This window comes from Rhinolophus sinicus, chromosome X (genome assembly GCF_036562045.2).
Source record: "Rhinolophus sinicus isolate RSC01 chromosome X, ASM3656204v1, whole genome shotgun sequence".
NCBI classification, from domain to species: domain Eukaryota; kingdom Metazoa; phylum Chordata; class Mammalia; order Chiroptera; family Rhinolophidae; genus Rhinolophus; species Rhinolophus sinicus.
The window spans coordinates 6,349,862-6,371,123 of NC_133768.1; the positions used below are offsets into that span (position 1 = coordinate 6,349,862).

At 55.3% G+C, this 21,262-nt stretch overlaps 2 protein-coding genes across 3 annotated transcripts in view; both read left to right on the top strand.

Moving 5' to 3' along the window:
• The first annotated feature begins 2,100 nt into the window (after positions 1-2,100).
• ZBED1 (zinc finger BED-type containing 1) lies at positions 2,101-9,609 on the top strand. Of its 2 annotated transcripts, none has more exons than XM_074324325.1 (2): positions 2,101-2,234; positions 6,837-9,609. In XM_074324325.1, exon 2 carries the CDS (start codon positions 6,892-6,894, stop codon positions 8,977-8,979), a length of 2,088 nt encoding a protein of 695 aa, XP_074180426.1. In that variant the 5' UTR covers positions 2,101-2,234; positions 6,837-6,891; the 3' UTR covers positions 8,980-9,609. The 2 variants fall into 2 exon arrangements, with proteins under 2 accessions (XP_074180426.1, XP_074180427.1); XM_074324326.1 differs by having other exon boundaries at positions 2,103-2,234; positions 6,840-9,609.
• The window catches only part of DHRSX (dehydrogenase/reductase X-linked), a 95,793-nt gene continuing 76,631 nt past the window's right edge, over positions 2,101-21,262 (top strand). The window contains exon 1 of the mRNA XM_074324076.1: positions 2,101-2,234. Within this exon, the coding sequence (XP_074180177.1) occupies positions 2,126-2,234 (109 nt within the window). The 5' untranslated portion in view covers positions 2,101-2,125. The remainder of the gene's footprint in view (positions 2,235-21,262) is intronic.

Below are 21,262 nucleotides of genomic sequence, written 5' to 3' on the forward strand. Positions count from 1 at the left end.
ACAGGCGGTGCCCTGAGAAACCCTGGCTGTGCCCAGAGTGGCAGTGCCCTGAGAGGCCCCACCTGTGTCCGGGGAGACTGGTGGTACCCTAAGAAGTCCAGGAAGTCTGGCCGTGCCCAGAAGGACTGGTGGTGCCCTGAGAAACCCTGGCTGTGCCCAGAGAGCCTGACTTTGTCCAGGATACTGCATTCACCTCCAGGCTCCTCGCACAGGGCCCTTTGCGGAAGACACTTGTCGCGTAGATTGTGAGGCGAGACCCTGGAGGGTGGAGTGTGGGGACAGAACCAAGAATGCAGTTTCCAGGCTCTCGGCCTCACGTGGAAAGGTGCTGGCTCGGGCAGTATGATTGCATGGCCATCAGCTGTGGCTAGATGGCCGTCAGCTGTAACCAGTTAGCCATTGGCCACATAAACTGCCGTGGCTAAACTAGCAAGCGCGGACTGCAGTTACCACGGCGGGTTGCAGTTAGCAAGTGAGGTTGGTTGGCAGAGACAAATGGACGGCGGGTTACGGATTGTGTGGCTCCTGCCTCCTGTGTCTCCAACCCAGCCGCCAGCGGGACTATAGTGGTATGGCTCCCCTATCTATGGCTCCGTGGGTGTGCCTTTTTGGCCTAGCCATATCCAGCGTTCTTGTGCGGGGTGCGGGACTAGAGACCCTGCATAGCACCCTGCATGCCAGGAAGCCAGCCTCAGGTGCGACCAGCACGTCTGTAGCGTATGGTCTTACATGGGCGCTGGGGCCCACTCCAGGTGGCCTCAGCGGAAGAGCGCTGCCAGCACCCTGGGGGCGCCCCTAGTGCTGAGCTAGTTTCCTCTGCAGGCAGCTTGGTGGGTTTCTTTTTCATGGGGGTGGGGGTTAGGGTTCTGGGGGTGTGTGAAAGAGTGTGGGGTCCTGGGTTCTAGCAGGGGCAGCGGTCCTGGACCTTGGCAGGGTTTGGAGGCTCCCTGCTGGTGTGGGTGAGGGATGCTGGTCTGGAGTCCAGTGGATGTTAAAACTGGGGGGGTGGTCCAAGGTCCCAGCAGGTATTGAGGTGCTTGTGGGGTCTGCAGTGCCCGGTTTGGGGACCACAAGGGGTCTGGTAGATCTCCGGGTGGTGTTTTGGGTTGGGGGTCTGTGTGGGGCTTGATTGGGAGTCTGGACTGAGGTTCCAGCAGGGGTCTGGGTGGGGGTTTTGGACAAAAGTGTGGGGAGATGCGTGTGTGGGAGGGTCATAGCTGTAATCTATAGCAGGGGCCTGTAGGTGTCCCCATGAGAGTCTGGGTGGGGGGGTCCATAAGGGTCCTGGTGGGGATTTTCCAGTCCTGGCAAGGGTCCCTGCGGCCTCGGTGAGGAGCTGGGTGAGGGTCCATGGCCTGGGCAGGGGGTGGTCTGTGGTCCCTGAGCAGTCCTTCAGATCCCGACGAGTTTCTGTCGTCCAGGCCAGGGTCTGGGTGGGGGTCCCCTGATAGAGCGTGTTCCTAGCCAAGGAGTGGTCCCGTGGTAGGGGGGGCTCGGGAGCGGGTGGGGTAAGAGCGTGGGTCCCATGGTCCTGGGTGGGGGTCGGTGGTAGGCGGCGAGTCTGGGCAGGGGCCCGTTACAGGGTGTGGGGGTCGGGGATGGAGTCCGGTGCTATGGGGCGCGTCCCCGTGGGGTGGGGGTGGTGGTCCGTGGCCTGTGGGGTTGGAGGACCGAGGTCGTGCGGGTGGGTGGGGACAGTATCGTGGTCAGGGGCGGGGTCCAGTGGTAGGGGGCGTGTCAGGGGGGTGGGGGTGTCCATACCCTGGGGGATTGGGGTGGGAGTAGTGCCGGGGTCAGGTCAGGTCCAGGCAGGGAGGGGTTGGGGGGTGGGGAGGGTGGTAACCCGGGTTCAGTCCAGGCAGGGCGGGGCGGGGTGGGGGCAGTAACCCGGGTCCGGTCCAGGCGAGTCAGGAGCAGGGCCGGGCAGGGGCAGGCAGGGGCGGGGCCCGGGCAGGGGCAGGTGGGGGCGGGGCCCGGGCAGGGGCAGGTGGGGGCGGGTCCCGGGCAGGGGCGGGTCCCGGGCAGGGGCGGGTGGGGCGGGGCCGAGGCGCGTTTCCGCCGCCCTTGCCTCCGTCCGGCGCCGCAAGTCCCTGGCAGGCGCGGAAGCGGTGGCGGCGGGGCAGCCATGTCGCTTTTGTCTGCGGCGCGGGCGGCCCTGCGCGTGTACGCGGCGGGCGCGGCAGTGATCGTGGCGCAGCTGCTGAGACGGTGCCTCGGGGGCTTCGTGGAGCCAGGTCAGCGCTGGGGACACGGGGTACGGGGCGGGTGGGGCGGTTGGGGGCCCCCCCTCCGAGGCGTGGGGCGGCGGTTCGGGGCGCGCTGGGCCCGCGTGACCTTGACTCCAGGGCGCTCCGGGGAGAGGGGGCCGATCTGGGTGCGCAAGTGGGGGTCGTGCACCCCCCCTCCCCCAGCACCGGGCGCCCGCCTGCCCTGGGCCCGGGTCTCGCCCCGGGAAGCCCCTACCACTGGCTGGTGCCCGGGATCCCTGGGGCCCAGCTCTCAGGCTGCTCTTCTGGCGCCGGGGGTGGGGTTGTGACCGAGCCCCGGGGCCTGGGTCCCCGCCTGGGTCGGGTACACGGGCCTAGCGCGCGCGGGGCCTGGGGGTGGCTTCTGCGGCCTTGGGGGCGCCAGGGAGGTCGGGGAGGGAGGCCACTTCCGTTCAGTGGCAACTTTGTTTCCCGTTAGAGACCCAGCGAGTCACCCCTCTCCAACTTCCCGGGATGAGGACGCGTTCACGCTGCGAAACAGGCGGGGGAACCCCGACCCTGCCTGTGGGTGCACGTGCGCAGAATCGATCCGTAATTGCAGCTTTAGGAGGAAAACCCAGAACCTGTGAGCTTCGCTTTCCGTGCTGGTTGGCAGGGAGTCATCACGCAAGCATATGGGGACATAGGCGCATTTGACTAGTAGGGGAAGAAAAAAATCAGTATTTCTGAAAACAAAGTATGCGGTGGGAAGCGCACTGGGTTACCTTGTAGCAAATCTGGTTACTGTCCGGCCTGAGGACACAGCCGCATATTTCACACTGTAGCCCCCGGGAAACGCCGCGGAGAGCCTGGGGTGAAATGACAGCGAAGGCCAATCGCATCTATTGTTGTGAAAATACTTCCGAATTCCTCTATTATTCCCGGGAAGGGGCGTTCCTGGGTCACACTGCAGCCCTGAGCGGAAGTTGGTATTTTTGAGGGAGCTCCACCTTCCAAATCTCCACCCAGGCAGAGAAGTCCTTAAGTTTGATGGGAGCTAAGCTTTCAGTTTTGTGCTAAACTGAATGCTGGTGGTTTCCAACACAGTGGCAGCGATTAGAACGGGAGAGAGAGTGGGGTACGACCCAGCCTGTACCTGGGGCTTGGGAGGCGAGCACGTGCCGTTTATGCAAAACCGTTTTTAGTCCGTTGAGGTGACATGGGTTAGTGACATTAAATTTCAGGAGTACAACATTATAATTCAATGTCTGTCTACTCCGTGGCATGCTCACCACCCAAAGAATAGTTTCCATCCGTTTCCATGTATTGGACCCCCTTTATGCAAGTTGTCCACCCCCTGCCCTCCCTTCCCTCCCCTCTCCCTCCTTCCCTCCCCTCTCCCTCCTTCCCTCCCCTCTCCCTCCCCTCCCTCCTCCCCTCTCCCCTCCCCCACCCCCTTCTTATCAGTCCCCACACAATCTTTTGTAAACAGTGAAGAACATGTAAACTTGGGGGAAACCTTGGGTTTTGTGTCCGTTTTCAGACAGGTTCTGCTCACCTGCCTGGGAGCCCAGCCCATCTCCGTGTTTATTAACACTGAGAGCTTGTGTGGCCTTTCTGCTTGTTGATTAAAAAAAAAAAAAAGACAAGTCCAGGGTCTGGCAACGGAATCGTTGTTACGTGTACTCCAGAGAGGGTCATTTTCTATGACGGTGAATGTCACTAGTCAGTCGGCTTCCCCCGAGCCGGCCAGGACCTGTCTGTTGGGTCAGACGTAATTTTAGATACTGGACGAAGAGTGTCTTTCCCATTTGTCTGCTGGTGGCCGGCGTCCCAGGTGGCACCGGTCTTCTGCCTTTTAACCTGTCTCCGATTGGCTCCTCTGTGGACTTCACCCTTGAACTTTGGACAGAGACGTCCGGTCACCCATGGCAGATTGGCAGTAGCTTAAGTTTGTTCTCATGGGGGAAACTGAGTCTGCTCCTAGCTGCTTCATAAAGCGGGCCACGTGTGGCAGGCATCAGCGTGATTCCACTGAGCCTGTGTGAAGGAAGGGGAGGAAGAAGGTACTCAATGCACCTCACCCCAGAATGGCAGCTTTTCTTGAAATGTGTTCTGCCTTGGTAAAGACGGTGGACAAGCAAATTAAGAGTTCTGATGAGAGAGTCCAGTTTCTAAAACCTTTGCGTTCCTAAGACTGTATCCAGGTGGCCCCCACAGAGGCGGGTCTTTTGGTCAACATTTTAAAATACGTGGTTTAATTGGTGCACCGAATACCCCAACGTGACATCGAAACTCAGGCATTGGCCTAAAAACGGCTGAAAATTATGCCACGGAAGCCTCTACCTGCCACGGTGAACAGAGGTATTGTGTATTACCACTTAAATTTCTCTGATGCATGCGTGAGTTGTGAAAAGGCGAGGGAGTTGACGAGTGTGTTTTGAGAGTCCCGTTCTTGGAGTGCAAGGGATTTTCCTGAATTCTTTTGTAAATAGGAAAGTGAACTGTAAATGCCGCACTGGACAGTGAATATCCAGCCCAAAATATGTCAGCTATTTCAGGAGGGATCCTAGTTTTCAAATGATAGGGTTTTTAAAAACTCATAAGGAGAAAGTGAATTCTTGTTAGTTTTGTGCACCTGTGAGCAGGTGTGACCAGTGGCTACAGGAAGGTGAAATCATTTTCAAACTTCGTAATCTCAGGGTGTCTTGACTCTTAAAAATGAGGACCCCACCCCCCCCCGCCATGAGCTTTTCTTGATGGGGCATTTCCCTATCCATATTTGCTCTAATTGGAAACTCACACAGACATTGAAAACTATTTTGAAAATACTTAAAACTGTATCTAAAATAACAATAACAAGGTGTTCTCATGTTACTGCCAGGAACCTCATGTTTTCACAGACAAAACATCTCTCTTCTCCAAAATGAAAAAACACACAAAATCTCGGGGTGGGGGACAGTGGCCTGTGTGTTTGGGTGTTGGCTCTCCTGAATGACAAGGTGCATGGCGGGGACGGGGGAGGTAGTTCCCCAGTCGGCTGTTCGTTCTGTCTCTGGTGATTTGTTTTCTTGGTCCAAGTGCACGGAGAAAGCCCAGGAGCTCTTACAGCCATGAGAAAGGGACCTTGAGCGGGTCTTGGGGACAGTCCCCCTGAGATGCTGGGACTGCCCTGTAAGAAGGGCCTGGTGACAGGCGACTCTGGGAAATCCTTAATCCATGATCCTGATGCTGAAAAGAAAGCAGGTGTCAGTGTCCCGGGGCTGCCACGGCAATGACCACAATGCAGGGTTAAAACAATGGAAACGCATCCTTGTCTGGAGACCAGGAGTCTGAGGTCAGCTGTCCCAGGGCCATGTTTCCTCCGGAGGCCCCAGGGGACGGTCCCTCCTGCCCCTTCCAGCTCCTGGGGGCTCCAGGCGTCCCCGGGCTGGTGGCCGCCTCCCTCCCATCTCTGCCTCCATCTCCACGTGGCGTCTCCTCTGTGTCTGTGTCCCTCCTCTTCTGTCTCTGATGAGGACACTGTCATTGGGTTCAGGGCCCCCTGATCCAGGATGACCTCACCTCAGACCCCTCACTCGGTCCCATCTGCACAGACTCTTTACAAATAACGCCAAGCTTCTGGGTTCTAGGAGGACACGTTTTTGGGGGGACACTGTGCATTCCACTATAATTGCTATCAAGATTGGGCTCTGCACAGATTCCCAACACTCAGGAAATGCCTGGTGGGTACAATTTCTTATCTAACCCCCTGAGTGATGTGTACTGCTGTTCGAAAGCTTGCACACATAATAGACACCTTTCAAAAAAACCCAGCTGCCCATTTGGTCGCCCCAGCCCTGATGGGTGAGTCAGAGGGACGGCGTGTGGGGCCGTCAGCGACAGGCAACGCAGGGAGCTGGCTCCCGGGTCGTGAAAACCTGGCTCAGAGGGGGTGGTGCCTTGTATCTATGCACAGGAAATGTGGCTTTCTGCACTCAGGCGTGACTGTCCACGGGGACACCTCAAGATGTTCCAGAATCGGGAAATCCATGTTACCCCAATATGCTTACAGATCACGGATGGGCCTGTGCTCACCATAGAGGACGTTCCAAACGGCATCATTTTCAAACGTGACATTCGACTAAAAAAATGCTTTAGTGCCTCTTAAGCTAACTCGAAGGCCGCTTGGGTGGGCCACGTTACGATCTCGTTTTTGCTGCGTTGATGCGTTTGAGGAACCTCAGGTGGCGAGTGATGTTGCTTGTGACGAGGTGTCAGGTCGTGGTGGGTCTTGGGCTGGCAGGGTGCTTGTCAATGCAGTGTCCCCAGAGATGGCCCGCCTGGTGCTGCTGCTGGGTGGGTGGCTCTCCTAGGATGGTCAGCCACTGAGGTGAGGGGAGAGCTGTGAGCAGCACAAAGACAGTCAAAGAAACACGTGTCCTCAGACGTGTGGAGTCGCCCCGTGTGTAGGACTGACCTGGACGGAAGCACGTGCCCATGTGTCCGATGCTCCCTTCCACTTTGCCAAAGCCACGGAGGCCAGGAAAGGCTGCCTGTGGGGTCCCTCTGCCTTGTGTGTCAAAGCCCAGCTGCTGGCGCCGCCCGTCCACTCTTCGCTGTCTGCCTGCCTGGGTCCCTTCTCATGCTGTTTGTCTCACTGCTTCTCAGCAGGTGGTCACGATTGAGTGGCACGCTGCCGGCCGGCCCCGGCGCAGACACCGTGATGGAGGCCAAAGGCCTGGACGGCTCCCCGACGGACCTCAAGCTGGTGGCCCACCCCCGTGCCAAGAGCAAAGTGTGGAAGTATTTTGGCTTTGACACCAACGCCGAGGGCTGTATCCTGCAGTGGAAGAAAATCTACTGCCGTATTTGCATGGCTCAGATCGCCTACTCCGGGAACACGTCCAACCTCTCCTACCACCTGGAGAAGAACCACCCCGACGAGTTCTGTGAGTTCATCAAAAGCAACACCGAGCAGATGCGGGAGGCCTTCGCCTCGGCCTTCTCCAAGCTGAAGCCTGAGGCCTCGCAGCCCGCTGCCCAGGACCCGCTGGCCGCCAAGGCCACCCACAGCCACGACAGTAAGAGGCAGCAGGAGCTGACGGCCGCTGTACTCGGCCTCATCTGCGACGGGCTGTACCCCGCCTCCATCGTGGACGAGCCCACCTTCCGGGTCCTGCTGAAGACGGCCGAGCCCCGCTACGAGCTGCCCAGCAGGAAGTACCTGTGCACCAAGGCCATCCCGGAGAAGTACGGGGCTGTCCGCGAGGCGGTGCTGAAGGAGCTCGCCGACGCGGCCTGGTGTGGCATCTCCACCGACCTGTGGAGGAGCGAGAACCAGAACAGGACCTACGTCACGCTGGCCGCCCACTTCCTGGGCGGCGGGTCCCCCGGCTCCCTCACTGTGACCTCGCGGTGCCTGAAGACGTTCGAGGTGCCCGAAGAGAACGCGGCCGAGACCATCACCCGAGTGCTGTACGAGGCCTTCATCGAGTGGGGCGTGAACGCCAAGGTGTCGGGGGCCACGACGGACTGCGGCAGGGACATCGTGAAGGCCTGTTCCCTGCTGGACATCTCGGTGCACATGCCGTGCTTGGGCCACTCTTTCAACGCCGGCATCCGGCAGGCCTTCCAGCTGCCCAAGCTGGGCGGGCTCCTGGCACGCTGCCGCAAGCTGGTGGACTACTTCCAGCAGTCCGCGGTGGCCATGTACATGCTGTACGAGAAGCAGAAGCAGGAACACGTGGGCCATTGCATGCTGGTCAGCGACCGCGTGTCCTGGTGGGGAAGCACGCTGGCCATGCTGCAGCGACTCAAGGAGCAGCAGTTTGTCATTGCCGGCGTGCTGGTGGAGGACAGCAACAATCACCACCTCATGCTGGAGGCGGCCGAGTGGGCCACCGTGGAGGGGCTGGTGGAGCTGCTGCAGCCCTTCAAGCAAGTGGCCGACATGCTGTCGGCCTCCAAGCACCCCACCATCAGCATGGTGAAACCTCTGCTGCACATGCTTCTCAACAGCACGCTCAACATCAAGGAGACAGACTCCAAGGAGATCAGCATGGCCAAAGAGGTGATCGCCAAGGAGCTCGCCAAGACCTACCAGCAGGCGCCCGAGGTGGACATGTTTCTCAACGTGGCCACCTTCCTGGACCCGCGCTACAAGAGGCTGCCCTTCTTGTCGGCCTTCGAGAGGCAGCAGGTGGAGAACCGGGTGGTGCAGGAGGCCAAGGGTCTCCTGGACAAGATCAAGGACGGCACCTACCGGCCGCCCGACGAGAAGCTCTACGCGCTGCCCGAGGAGCCCCCGGTGAAGAAGCTGGTGGTGGCGTCCACGCCGCCCGCGCCCGCCAGCGTCATCAACGAGATGCTGGCCGAGATCTTCTGCCCCACGGGGGGCGTGGAGGACCAGGAGGAGTGGCAGGCGCAGGTGCTGGAGGAACTGAGCAACTTCAAGTCGCAGAAGGTCCTGGGGCTCCACGAGGACCCCCTCAAGTGGTGGTCCGACCGCCTGGCGCTGTTTCCCGTGCTGCCGCAGCTGCTGCGCAAGTACTGGTGCGTGGCGGCCACGCGCGTCTGCGCCGAGCGCCTCTTCGGCTCCTCCGCCAACGTGGTCAGCGCCAAGCGCAACCGCCTGGCCCCCGCGCACGTGGACGAGCAGGTCTTCCTGTACGAGAACGCGCGTGGTGGGGCGGAGGCCGAGCCCGAGGACGAGGACGAGGGCGAGTGGGGCCTGGACCACGAGCAGGTCTTCCCGCTGGGGGACGCCGTCCACGCCGGCTTGTTCGGCCTCCGAGACGGCGCCTTCCTGTAGCGCGCGCCCTGGGCCACGGCGCTGGGGGTCGCGCATGGCTGTGCAGACCGCCCCTCCCACCCCCCACCCCCGTGGGTGGTGGCGCAGTGACACACAGATGGGGCTTTGGGGGGAAGTGGGGAGCCCGCAGGAGGCCAGAGGGCGTCCCCCTGGGAGTCCACTGTGTCCCTGCAAAAGGGAAGTGAATGACCTGTGACAGGTCCCCATGGCCGCCTTCAGCGCCTACCTGTGGATCACAGGTGCCAAGTCCCCAGCGGGGGTGGAGAGGGAGGCACGGGGCGCTTCCCGAGTCATTAATTCCACTCGCGCGCCCTTCACGGTGTCCGCCGAGGGTCTGCGGTCACTCCGGGAAAAGTGGCTACTTAGGGGCACACTTGTGTCCCGTCCTCGCTCCCTGCCGCCCTTCCCCCAGCACACCGGGGAGGGTGGGGATGGGGGGGCCCCAGTGGGGTGTGTGGGGAAGGAAGACGTGTTTACATTTTACTCTAAGTGGCACCCTTGTCTCTGGGAAGCTTGTGAGACGTCCTTGAGCCTAAAAGCCCTGCTTTTAAGAAGGACAACTGTTACAGTCTGGGAAAGATGTTCAGAAGGAGCCCGCCATGCAAACACTTATTAAAAACCAGAAAAAGAGGTGTTAGCGTCTTCTGTTTTCAGCGGTGTGAAGTCTCGTCCCTCCCCTCGCCAGAGTCCAGGCGGTGGGCGCCCTTCTTCTGAGCCATTTAGCTGGGGTGGGGGTGGGGGCCTGAGCCTATTCCTTTGGTGTCTGTCCTTAATGGGTCCAGTTTCCCCAGAATCACTTTGTTTGGGGGTGAGCGCAAGACCCCTTGTTGGAAGGCCTGCTTTCAGCACAAGGAGCCCCACCGTGCCCACCACCGCCGGCCTGATTGAGATTTGGTGATGGCAGCGCTTCTTGAGTTTCCTTTTCAGCTCAACACCACGGGCACAATCGATTTTAAAATATCCCCACGGATAATTTTACTGCACGGGGGTCCTTGTGGGTGGCTTTGGCTGTTTGGGGACACGGCAAGGCAGTTTCCTTCCCTCACCAGGTTTTATTTTTTATTTTTTTTTAAAGCCTCTGCCTTTCTTTCAGAGGTACAGCCCCCCGTCTTTGATCCTGTGTGCCTGTTCAGACGGTAGGTGTGGTTTAGACACGGCTGGTCTCAGCTATGGGGCACTAACGTGCCCAACTCCCAATGTATCATTGAATCATGGAGGGTTAAGCCGGGAATCACTCTATGTTAATGGCTGGTGACTTTTTGGGGCTTTGAGCTACACAGAGTTTGATCTGTGTGTCACCGGCCGTGTATGTTTTTAGGAAGTCACGTGTGGAACAAAGCAGCTTAGTCCATCTTTCTCCTCGAAGGAAGGGGATTCCGTGACTACTTTAAGAACCTCAGCTCTGACTGTTCCCAGGAAAGGGTGGCCAGGTGGGTACAAGTGGCACCAGCTTTGAGACTCGTCCCCTCTCTGCTCCCAGATTGGACAAACAGACCCAGGGAGACAGGTCCCAGTTTCCTGGACTTTTGTAGCAGCACAAACATTCTGTCTACAGTCCTGTCTACATTCCTTGACCTCCCTGACTTTCCGTCACTCACGGTGAAAAAAGGGTGTCACTGGAGCCAGCCGTCTGTCTCTTCCTTTTTCTTAATCCCGTGTGTGGCCAGCCCTCCTCCTGGGTCATGTGTTTTTTCTTCACGCTTTATAGTTTGTCTTTCAGTCAACCCGAGAAATAAATGAGTTCTTGATTTATCTGTCAGACGTGGGTCCATAACGCTAGCACTTGGAGTGAATTGGCCCACCACGCGGGAGGTGTTTTGTTTTTATTGTTTAAGAGACTTTTCCAGGACACTAGGAGTTGGGTGTAGTTACGAAGTGAATGGTGTATAGACATGGGCCTTTCTGAGTGGGGAGCGGGCACCCTTCACAAGGGCGTCTGGCTTTTCTCCATCCTCTCTCCCTTTTCCTCTCCTTTTTTAAGAAAACAGGGTTCCCCAGAGAAAGACAGACACACAGGGCCAGCCTCAGACCTGCCTTTTTTCTGAGTATTCCTGGTTGATTTTTCCTGGGTGGTGGTGGGTGGGTTGGGGGGGTAATTAAAGTTTTTAATTTTTGTACCCAAACATTTTGAATTCCAATGGGCTGATTGTCAGTCCTGACACCCCCGCAACTCCCTGGTGGTCTCCGTTTTCATTAAGTGAAACATGTTCACTTAAAAACACCTTTCGAAATGACAGGCAGCCAGCGTTTATCTGAGATCCATGAGAATAGCTATTCGAAACACACTGACTCAGGCAGAAGCCCAGACTGTTCCGATGGGGACACAAAGGCCAGGGGTGTTTATGACAAAGGGAGGGGACAGTGACATCACAGAAGGAAGGCATTGCTATTGGTGCAGATAACGTGACACAGGGACGCTGATGCTAAACAGTGTTTTTAATTTTCAGCCCAGAGTCATCAATCCTGTAGTCACGACACCTGCTTTCTTGTTGTCTTTGCAAACAGCTCTTTGGGACACCAGTTTGCTAAGGCCCCGTCCTGAGGTGACTTTGTCCTGCTTCAGCATCCACAGGTTTGAGGTGTCAGACGTGCCAGGCTGTCCTCTGGGAGGGCAGGTCCGTCTCCATGTTAAAGCAGCTCTGTGTGTGTACAGGGCACATAACTGTGGCAGAGGTGGTGTCACTGCTGTCATTGGGAATTTCTTACAAACACCGTCGCTCACCGGTACAGGGTTCCCTCTGGGTCTGCACAGCTGTCTGCTTCCTCAACCTTGAGTGTGTGTGTGTTTAAATGCTTAGAACTTGCAGGAAGTGCCGTCATTCTGAGCTCTGCTTGGTTGTTTTTTTCTTCTCTGCAGAAGTGCCTTTTTGTTCTTTGTAACTGTTTTCCTAGCGGGCTCCAGAGGATGAGAAGAGTAGCTGGAGAGAGTGCTTGAGCAAGGTTTTAAATGTGTGTTTTTCGCAAAGGGGCACAAATGGCACCGCAAAGGGCAGGACGCCCGGGATATTTCGGTGGCCCTGCGGTTTGTAAGTGTGGTGGTGGTTTGGCCCTGACTGTCGTGCAGAAGGAAGCAGGGCTGGGGGTGGGGAGGCCTGGAGCAGGCTGTTCCTCGCATCCCAGCCTTCTCTGCTTGCCCTTCCGTCATACGTGGACGAATTCCACACGTGCATTTCCTTCCCCCTTTGGTGTTCTGATTGTGATCTGGGGGGTCTTCTCCGAGGTTCCTGGCCCTGGATATTGTGGGGGCCCCTCCCACCAGAGCTGTGCTTCATTGAAAATACAAAAACTGATTTGCGCCTTTTAACAAAGACTCAACTCTCACTGGACCTTCTCCCAATGGTAACAGCATTTTGCGTATTTCCAGCTTCTTTCACTGAGTGCTTCCCTCTGGGTGTTATTTAGGGGGGCCTTTTACAATTGTGGTGCTGGCAGGGAAAGGTGCTTAATTGATCCCAGTTGCTGTCATTTTATCTCCAGACGAGACATACGGAGACGTATGGTTGCCCCTTCATCCGCGAGACAGTAACTGGTTCTGGCTTCGTGGACTGTGCAGTCCAGGGGCCACTAAAATGCACGGGCGTCCAGCGTCCGTCGTGTGTGAATTTCTGTGTCATACGATACGACCTTCTTGATTTTTTCCATCCATTTAGAAATGTCAGAATCACTTCTAAGCGTCAGCACCCTTATCTGATGGGTTGCATAAAACTCCAGGCCATCCACCTTCGGCGCTGAATGTAAGAAGGTGGGTGGGCTGGAGTTTTATGGATGTAATAAGCTCCTGCTTATTTTTATTCCAATGACATAAGATTAACTGAATCCCTGGGCTCTCCTTGCCACCTGGCATCCCTCAGTTTTAGGGGTTCCGTCTTCCTGAATCCTCTGTCTGGATCCCCGATTGTGCATTTGAAAGGGTGGTTTTCCCGGGAATTTTGGTTGCACGGCCGTTGGTCCAGCTGACGCGTCTTCTCTCAGACGTTTGGGGTTCCTGCAGGTGGTGCTTTGTGAGTTTGCTTGTGGCTGGGCTTCCGGGGTAGTGAGGGTAGGGAGGGTTACAAGGACCAGAGCTCGTGGGGTTTTGGGGGCACCCCTGCTCTCGTCCCCGGGCCTGCGTTTTAACCGAGAATTGACGTCGGTGGATAACTGACTGGGTGCTCACGTATAAAGCTTTGTTGTGACTCCATGTCTGCATGGAATGGATTCTATCTATGTGTATATGACACGTATCCTGGTTCTGTGTTCTATTTAGTGTTCTATCCACCCCTCATCTATTTATTATCTATGTATTATATCATCTGTCACATATTTATCTGTCATCTACCTGTGTGTCATCATCTGTATCTCATCTGTCGTATCTTTTTTCTTTTTTTTAATTTATTGGGGTGACAATTGTTAGTAAAGTTACGATAGATTTCAGGTGTACAGTTCTGTATTACATCATCTATAAATCCCACTGTGTGTTCACCCCCCAGAGTCAGTTCTCCTTCCATCACCATATATTTGTGTCGTATCTTTAATCATTTTTCCCATTTTTCAGATACAGGTGACATGCAATGTTACGTTAGTTTCAGGTGTGCAGCACAGTGGTTACGTTTATATAACTTACAAACTGCTAAGTCTCGTCCCCACCCAGCACCATACGTAGTTACTACAATGTTATTGACTCTATTCCCTGTGCTGTGCTTTACATCCTGTGACTGTTTTGTAACTGCCAATTGTAGTTCTTAATCATCTCACTTTTTTCATTTACCCCCAGCCCCTCTCCCAACAAAAACAAACGTATAGATACAGAGAACGTTTTGATGGTTGTCTATCTGTATATCTAGCTATTATCTGTTTATCTATTTGATGGTTGTCTCTCTTATTCTATCTGTATATCCATCCATCCATCCATCCATCCATCCATCCATCCATCCATCCATCCATGTCTCTGTCCATTCTTCCCTGCATTCTACACTGTAAGGTTAAACTGAAAATACATTGCACACTTTTCGTTGTCCCTACGTGAAATTTAAGGAGCTGATGGTCTTCCCTTAAAGGATTGCTGTCGCTGGCTGACGTGTCGTGGAGTCAGAGTTTTGCCCTCTCTGTAAAATTCTGAAGGGAGCTTGAGATTTCTACATTCCAGCCTGCTCATGTCACAGGGCACATTGAGGACGGGACACTTCAAGCTTCTTGCCCAGGAGAGTTGGGGGGGGCATCCCCTACACTCAGTGCCGGGTCCCCCATGTCCTGGGCTGGTGTGGCTCCCACCTTTCCACATGCACTTGGCCATGGAGATGCGGCAGTGCCTCTGGGGCCAGATCAGGAGACCCCGAGGCCAGCAGCCTGCAGCGGACGCTAAGACAAGGCTGGCAGGACACGGGTGGAGCAGATGACGCCTGCCTGGGGGTCCCGGGAGGAGATGCCCGTTCCTGCTGGGCCGTGAAGCTCAGATGGGGTTCTCCAGGCAGGGCACGGAGGGGGCTTCCATGGGGCAGGGGACACCTGGGACGGCCAGCTGTTGGAATGCACTGACTAGGGGCATCTCGGCCTCTGCTGGCATTGGGATTCTTGCATGTTGTGCCACGCGGGTCGGTCCTCGGTTTGCAGTCAGACCTACTCGTGAACAAACAGCAGTGCAGCATTGGGAAGGAGCCCGGCCTGGATGACGGATAGGGCGTAGGGTGCAGGCAGCTGAGCTAGCAACGAGCTGTGTGGCGGGTGTCAGGCGTGAGGGACGTCCTCTTGGAGGGGCTGGCCCTCCCTGGCTTTGGCCTGCTTTCCTGACCACCCCAGTGGGCAGGCCATGTAGGTGCCCACTCGAGGTCATGGCGGGCAGGGTGAGGTGCGGTGCACACAGAGGAAAGTGTATGTGGACTATTGGTGGGTACCCTGCCAGATCTGCCCTTTCTCCTTCACCTCTCACCTCCCTGCGTGGCCACCTGGGGACCCGGTGGTATGAACCTGCTGTGGAGTGAATGTTTGCATCCCCCAGAAGTCACAGGCTGAAGCACCCTAACCCCAGGGGGTGCGGTGAGGAGATGGGGGCTGTGGGAGGGGGTAATGGGGAGATGAGGTCCTGTGGGTGGGGCCCCCATGATGGAATCAGTGTCCTCATAAGGGGAGGAAGGGACCAGAGCCCTCTCTCTCCACCATGTGGGGGCGCAGGGAGAAGGTGTCTGCAAGCCAGGAAGGAGTTGTCACCAGGAAACTGCTATGCTGGCACCTTCATCTTGGACTTGCAGCCTCCAGACCTGGGATAAGTAAATGTCTGTTGTTTGAGCCGAGCAGTCTGTGATGTCCTGGTATAGCAGCCTGTGTTGTTCAGGATTCTCCAGAGAAACAGAGAATCTAGTATTTATCGTTCGTCCACCCACCCATCTGTCATCTGTCATTCATTCATCTGTCGGTCCATCCATCCATCCATCCTACTGGTTCTGTATCTCTGGAGAACGCTGACTGAGGGAGGTATAGATAGCTATGTCTGGGTAAAGGTATATATAGATTGGAATTGAGTCACACTGTTTGTGGGAGGCTGAGAGAGCCGCCCACAGCCGGCCGTTTATGCAAGCTGCAGACCTGGGAAAGCCTGTGGCGTAATTTAGCCCAAGTCTGAAGGCCTGAAAACCAGGAGCACTGGTGTCCGAGGGCAGGAGAACATGGGACAGCTGAGCTCAAGCAGAGGGAGTGAATTCACCCTCCACCTCTGTGGGCCATGCGGGCCTTCACCTGATTAGACGAGGCCCACCCACACGGGGGAGGGCAGTCTGCTTTATTCTCTCCACCGGCTCAAATGCCGATCTCATCCAGACTCCCCGCTCCCGGCATCCCTGAAAATAAAGCTCCGCCAGCTGTCTGTGCAGCCTGTGGTCCGGCCAAGTTGACACATACAGTTAACTGTGTCTTGAGCCCACCCGTGTCCATGGGTGCTGGCTCTTCCTGACCCCTACATTTAGCATCGTGTTGTTTTTCCTTTTTCTTTTAATAACAGATTGTCTTTTAGCACAGTTTCACGTTCTCTGCATCGTCACCCAAAGCCCATCGTTTACACTGGAGCTCAGTCTGGGTGTTAGACACGCTGTGGGTTTGGACAGATATGTAATGACAAGTAGCCATCAGGACAGGGTCACAGAGTACTTCCCCTGCCCTGCAAACCCTCTGAGCTCCAGCTGTTCACCCTCCCTCCTAACCCCTGGCAACCCCTCACCTTTTCAGTGTCTCCGTAGTTCTGCCTTTCCCAGCATGTCAGCATTGGAATCACGTAGCATGTCGCTTTCTCAGACTGGCTTCGTTCACTCAGTCCTATGCCTTTTACGGGTCCGCCACGTGTTTTCATGGCTGGACAGCCCATTTCTGTCTAGTGCTGAGTAATATTCCACTGGATGGATAGACCACAGGTTGTTTATCCATCACCCACGGGAGGACGTCTCGGGTGCTAACACACTGAGAGAAAAACCACTGTTTCGATGGCCTGTCCCAGAAGGACCAGGGTGTGATGGGCTCTCAACAGTCTGGTCTTCCCGATGTGTGCGGCAGCGTTGGGGGCCCCTTGCAGCATTTCCCAGACAGCTGACCAGGGCGAGTGCCCTCTGAACGCCTGGCCCTCGGTCAGCTCCTGGACAAGACGCCCTCCCTGGGCCAAGACTGGGCGTTTGGAGGGAGCACAGAGCCCAGGAGTGCATGGTTCACATGGGATTTGGAGACAAGCCTTGGCCTGGGGTGGGCTGGGGTGAAGGGGTCCTTGATGGAAAGCGCCCCTGGCCCTGCTTCTCCCAGCCCATCCCTCTCTTCTTGAACTTCCAGTGTGTCACACAGAAGGGGAGACGTGGCCATTCCCTGTGTGTTGGAGGCATCATCCGCAGGGTGACGCGTGCGGGGACCTCTTGTTTTCCCTCAGTTGCGGGGGAAGTCGGTGCCTTGTCTGCATGTCTCTGGTCCCGCTGGCCGTCCCCTGCCTGCGTCCCTGTCACCCGAACTTCTGCTGTCACCCTTTCTCCCTGTACGTTCACCGAGCTGGGAAGCTGCCATGCAGAGGCGTCTGGCTTCAGTCCTGTTGGTTTTGATTTCTGTCCAACACCTTTCTTGGGAATCAGGTTCTTTCTCACCTAGTTCTCACTGGAAGCAGTGACTCAGCTCACCAAGGGCTTCACCAGCTTAACGGGGACGCAGCTTCCCAGAGACGGACCTCAGCAGCTAGTGAGCGCTCTTGGTTGCGTGGAACGTCGTGTCATTTCTTCTGGTTAATGTTATGTGCCAACCTGGGTATTCGGTCGAAAGCTAGTCTAGACGTTACCGTGGAGGTCTTTTTTCTTTTTCTATTTTTGTGTCTTCAGATGAGATTAACATTTAAATCAGTAGACTCTGAGCAAAGCAGATTGCCTTCTAGAGCGTGGGTGGGCCGCATCCAATCAGTTGACGGCCTCAAGAATGAAAAGGTCCCTGGAGGAAGAGGGAATTCTGCCTCCAGAGGGTCCTGGTAGTTGAGCTGTGCCGTCAGCTCCTCCTGGATCTCCTCCGGCCTGTCGGTCCACCCTGCAGGTTTTGGCTTGTCTGGCTCTGCCCATCTTACAGTTGAATGAGCCAGTTCCTTAAAATAACTATTTCTCTGTCTCTGTGTCTGTTTCTCTCCCCCTCCCTGTCTTTCCCTCTCCCTCCCACTCTCTCTCCATGTCTGTCTCTCTATATCAGCCTATCTGTCTTCCTCTCTGTCTCCGTCTCTCTTTTCCCCTTCTCTCTCTCTCTCTCTCTCTCTCTCTCTTTCTCTCTCTCCACACAGATGCATTTGTACCTGTCCACTGGCTGTGTCTACAGCCCTGTCTGTGTATTTCATAAAAGACCCAGGGCATGGATTCATCAGCCCATTCAAACAGGAGCCACAAAACCCCTGCATAGTCTCAAAACACCCGGATACGGGACCAAGGAGCCAAGACGTCTTTATGTTTCTGTTCACATTTTTTAGAAGAAGGCTATTCTGTGGCACGAGCCTACACTTTGGTTGCTGTCCATTGTTTTTCCCTTGAGACTCTTTAAAAGTTTCTGCTTTGAGATAATTGGGCATTCACATGCATGCGGTTGTTAGAATGTGTCGAAACCGTGTGCATACTTGACTCGGATTTTCTCCCCAGGAGGATACCTTGCAAAACTGCCCCAACCGCATTGTATCAAGACACCGACACCAAAGCTCTCCACTGCTCTGGCTGAGATTTCCCGTGTCAGCGTGTACTTGTGTGGTTAGTTGTATGCAATTCTGTGGCACGTGTAGCTTTGTGAATTCATCACGGGACCCAGCCATTCTGTCCCCACCGGGACCCCTCGCTGGTGGCCATTCTGTAGCTCCGCCCACCTCCTTCCCAGCTACATCCCCACCCCCGCACTTCTAATCTGTTCTCTGTTTCTACCGCGTTTCCCTGAAAATAAGACCCAGCCGGACCATCAGCTCTAATGCGTCTTTTGGAGCAAAAATTAAAATTAATATAAGATCCGGTCTTATTTTACTATAAGACCGGGTCTTACGTAATGTAATATAATATATAATATAATATAATATAATATAATATAATATAATATAATATAATAATACCGGATATAATATAATATAATATCATACCGGGTCTTACATTAATTTTTGCTCCAAAAGACACATTAGAGCTGATGGTCCGGCTAGGTCTTAGTTTCGGGGAAACGGTATAACTTTGTCATTTCAACAATGTACTGTAAATGAACTCATACACAGTGAAACACTTTTGAAATGGTTTGTGTGTGTGTTTTTTTTTCTTTCTTTTTTCACCCAGCGTAACTCCCTAGACATTCAGCCCCATCTCCAAGTCCTTGCTGGAACAGTCAGGCTTTCTTTTGAATAACGCCTGTAAGAAGCGGTGCATAAAATGACAGTCAGACTAAAGGTCTTTCCTATTGTAAACAAGGCTGCCACGGATGGCTATGGCTATTTTTTCGTTCGTGTGTCTTTTGCATCCCTGGGGGAGTGGGCCTGGGGCATCCATTGTTGGGAGTCCGTTGCGGGGTCAAAGAGAATATACACGTCTGCGTTAGACAGACACCTCCCTCTCGTCTCCTAGGAAGATACAGTCTTGGTGGAAAATTTAGCAAGTGTGTGTTCCATTTTTTGTGGGGTGTACCCATCCTGGGTTGGACCCCTTGCTACCCCGCTGCTGTATCTGATTGATGAAAACTGACAACCCATAGTTTTATGTTCTCTAATTATGAGTGACTTTCAACATCGCCCTGTGTATCTATATTTTATCCCGTGTCTCGGAATTCCTTGTTTATTTCCTTGGTCGATTCTTTTGGGGGGGAGGCGGGGCAGGCAGTGTTAGATGTTTTCCTATTATTTTACAGGAATTTTTTTCTATACAAAGAATCCGTCCTTTATTCCGCGTCTTGCAATTTGTCGTCTGCCTTTTGATGTTATTTGAGGCAATTCTCCTTCTCCAGAATTAAGTGGTTTGTTTTTTTTCTCACGTGGTCAGAGGCATAGAATTTTTCCTCCAAGCCTTCGGCAGCTTCCTTAGAAAAGCCGTCTTTGCTATGAAAAAAAAAACAAAACAAAACAGAACCACCCTGCTGCCGCATTTTCTTGTTTTTAAGATTGACGTTTTATAGCCGTCAGTCTTGGAGCGCTGTCTCCTTTCCTGTGGTGTGGTCAGCCAGGCATGCAGAGGCTGGCGTTTTGTCATTTCCCCTCCATGTTGGCCGTCAGCGAGGCGTGAGGTCAGCCCTCCAAGTTAGATTGTTAAATGAGAACCGGAGGCTGCAGCGGGAGCTGGTTTCAGTAGGAAAGGAGCAGGCACCAGCAGCCACCGGGGGCAGTTGCTGGGCCGGGGGGTGGGGCTGGGGCAGCTGGCTTGCCGGTCCCCGGTGCCAGCAGCGGCTGGTGTGGCAGAGACAGGGTTGCAGCCAGAGTTGACGGAACGCTTCGTGTCTGCTGTCCCTCGGATGGGAGCTGACTCTCTGAGTCGGTGATGAGCGTAAGATAAAACATGCACGGGGTTGCAGAAGACAGCGTGATACTTGAGATTTAGAGTGACCCCCGCTTGCCACTGGGTTTTTGGGAGAGCGTGGAAGGGACCTGTGACAGAAGTTGGAAGCCTAAGAGACATACGGGAGGAGAGAGGTCTCGCTCCGCCGTCCTCCTAAGAGCCTCCCCCTAGCCAGGCTGGCGTGTGCATGTGTGTGTGTGTGTGTGTGTGTGTCCAGTGGTTGTTAGCACTTGAATTTCCGCCGCTGCATAAGAATGTGAGAAGCTTACCTCCCTACCTGTGAAGGTGACCTCGCTTGCAAATAGTCTCTCTGCAGAGAGCAAGTTAAGTGGAGGACACCAGGGTGGGCCCTGCTCCAATAGGGCTGTGTCCTTATAAGGAGAGGAGATGAGGACACAGACACACACAGAGGGACGGCCATGTGAGGACACGGGGAGCAGACGGCCATCCACACGCCCAGGAGAGAGGCCTCAGGGGGGACCAGCCCTGGGACACCTGGACCTCAGCCTCCAGCCTCCAGGACCGGGAGAGATAAATGTGTGTCACTGAAACCTCTCAGTCTGTGGTCCTTTGTGACACAGCCCAGGAAAGGAATAAACATGTTGGTAGCAGGAAGTGGGGTGCTGATGGAACAAATACCTCAGAGTGCGGACGTGGCGATGCCCCTGGGGAAGGGACAGAGGCCAGGTCTGCAGCTGCGAGGGAGAGAAAGGTGACGTGAGCCTGATGCCTGTGGGTGAGAATGTGGCCCTTGAAGGTGACCGATGAGGTCTCAGGACGGAAAGGGGGGCCTGTAGCGAGAACGTGTGGCCTTGGAGGTACACGTACGTCGTCACAGGCGCAAGGGAGGCGAATGTGAACATTAAGGGGACGCTGGGAAGGTCTCAGCGATGAGCACCCTGCTGCTGGAAACAGGAGCAGACGGGGTGCTTGCTACGAAGTGGCCGAGAACTGGGCGGAGACTGCGTCCTCGTGTTTGGTGGGAGGTTGGCTTCCGGGGCTCGAGTCCTGGTGGAGGTGGGGGTACAGAGCAGAATGAGAGCAGACGTCGACTGCATGTCACGGGCAGCCTCGGCGTTCGCAGTGACAGACACATTTGTACCGTGAGAGGGCAGACGTGGCAAGTCAGCGGGGCTGAGGTCTGCTGTGCACACAGGGTGTGTCCTGGACCCCCTGGGGTCCCAAAGCAGGTGACTCTGGCCTCCGTCTGTCTGCCCAGCTGCATCCCTCCCTCTCGGACCAAAAGCCCAGTCTTGCTTTCCAAACGCCTCCTAAGCATTTCTTTCTCCGGCAGCTGCCTTTTGTTT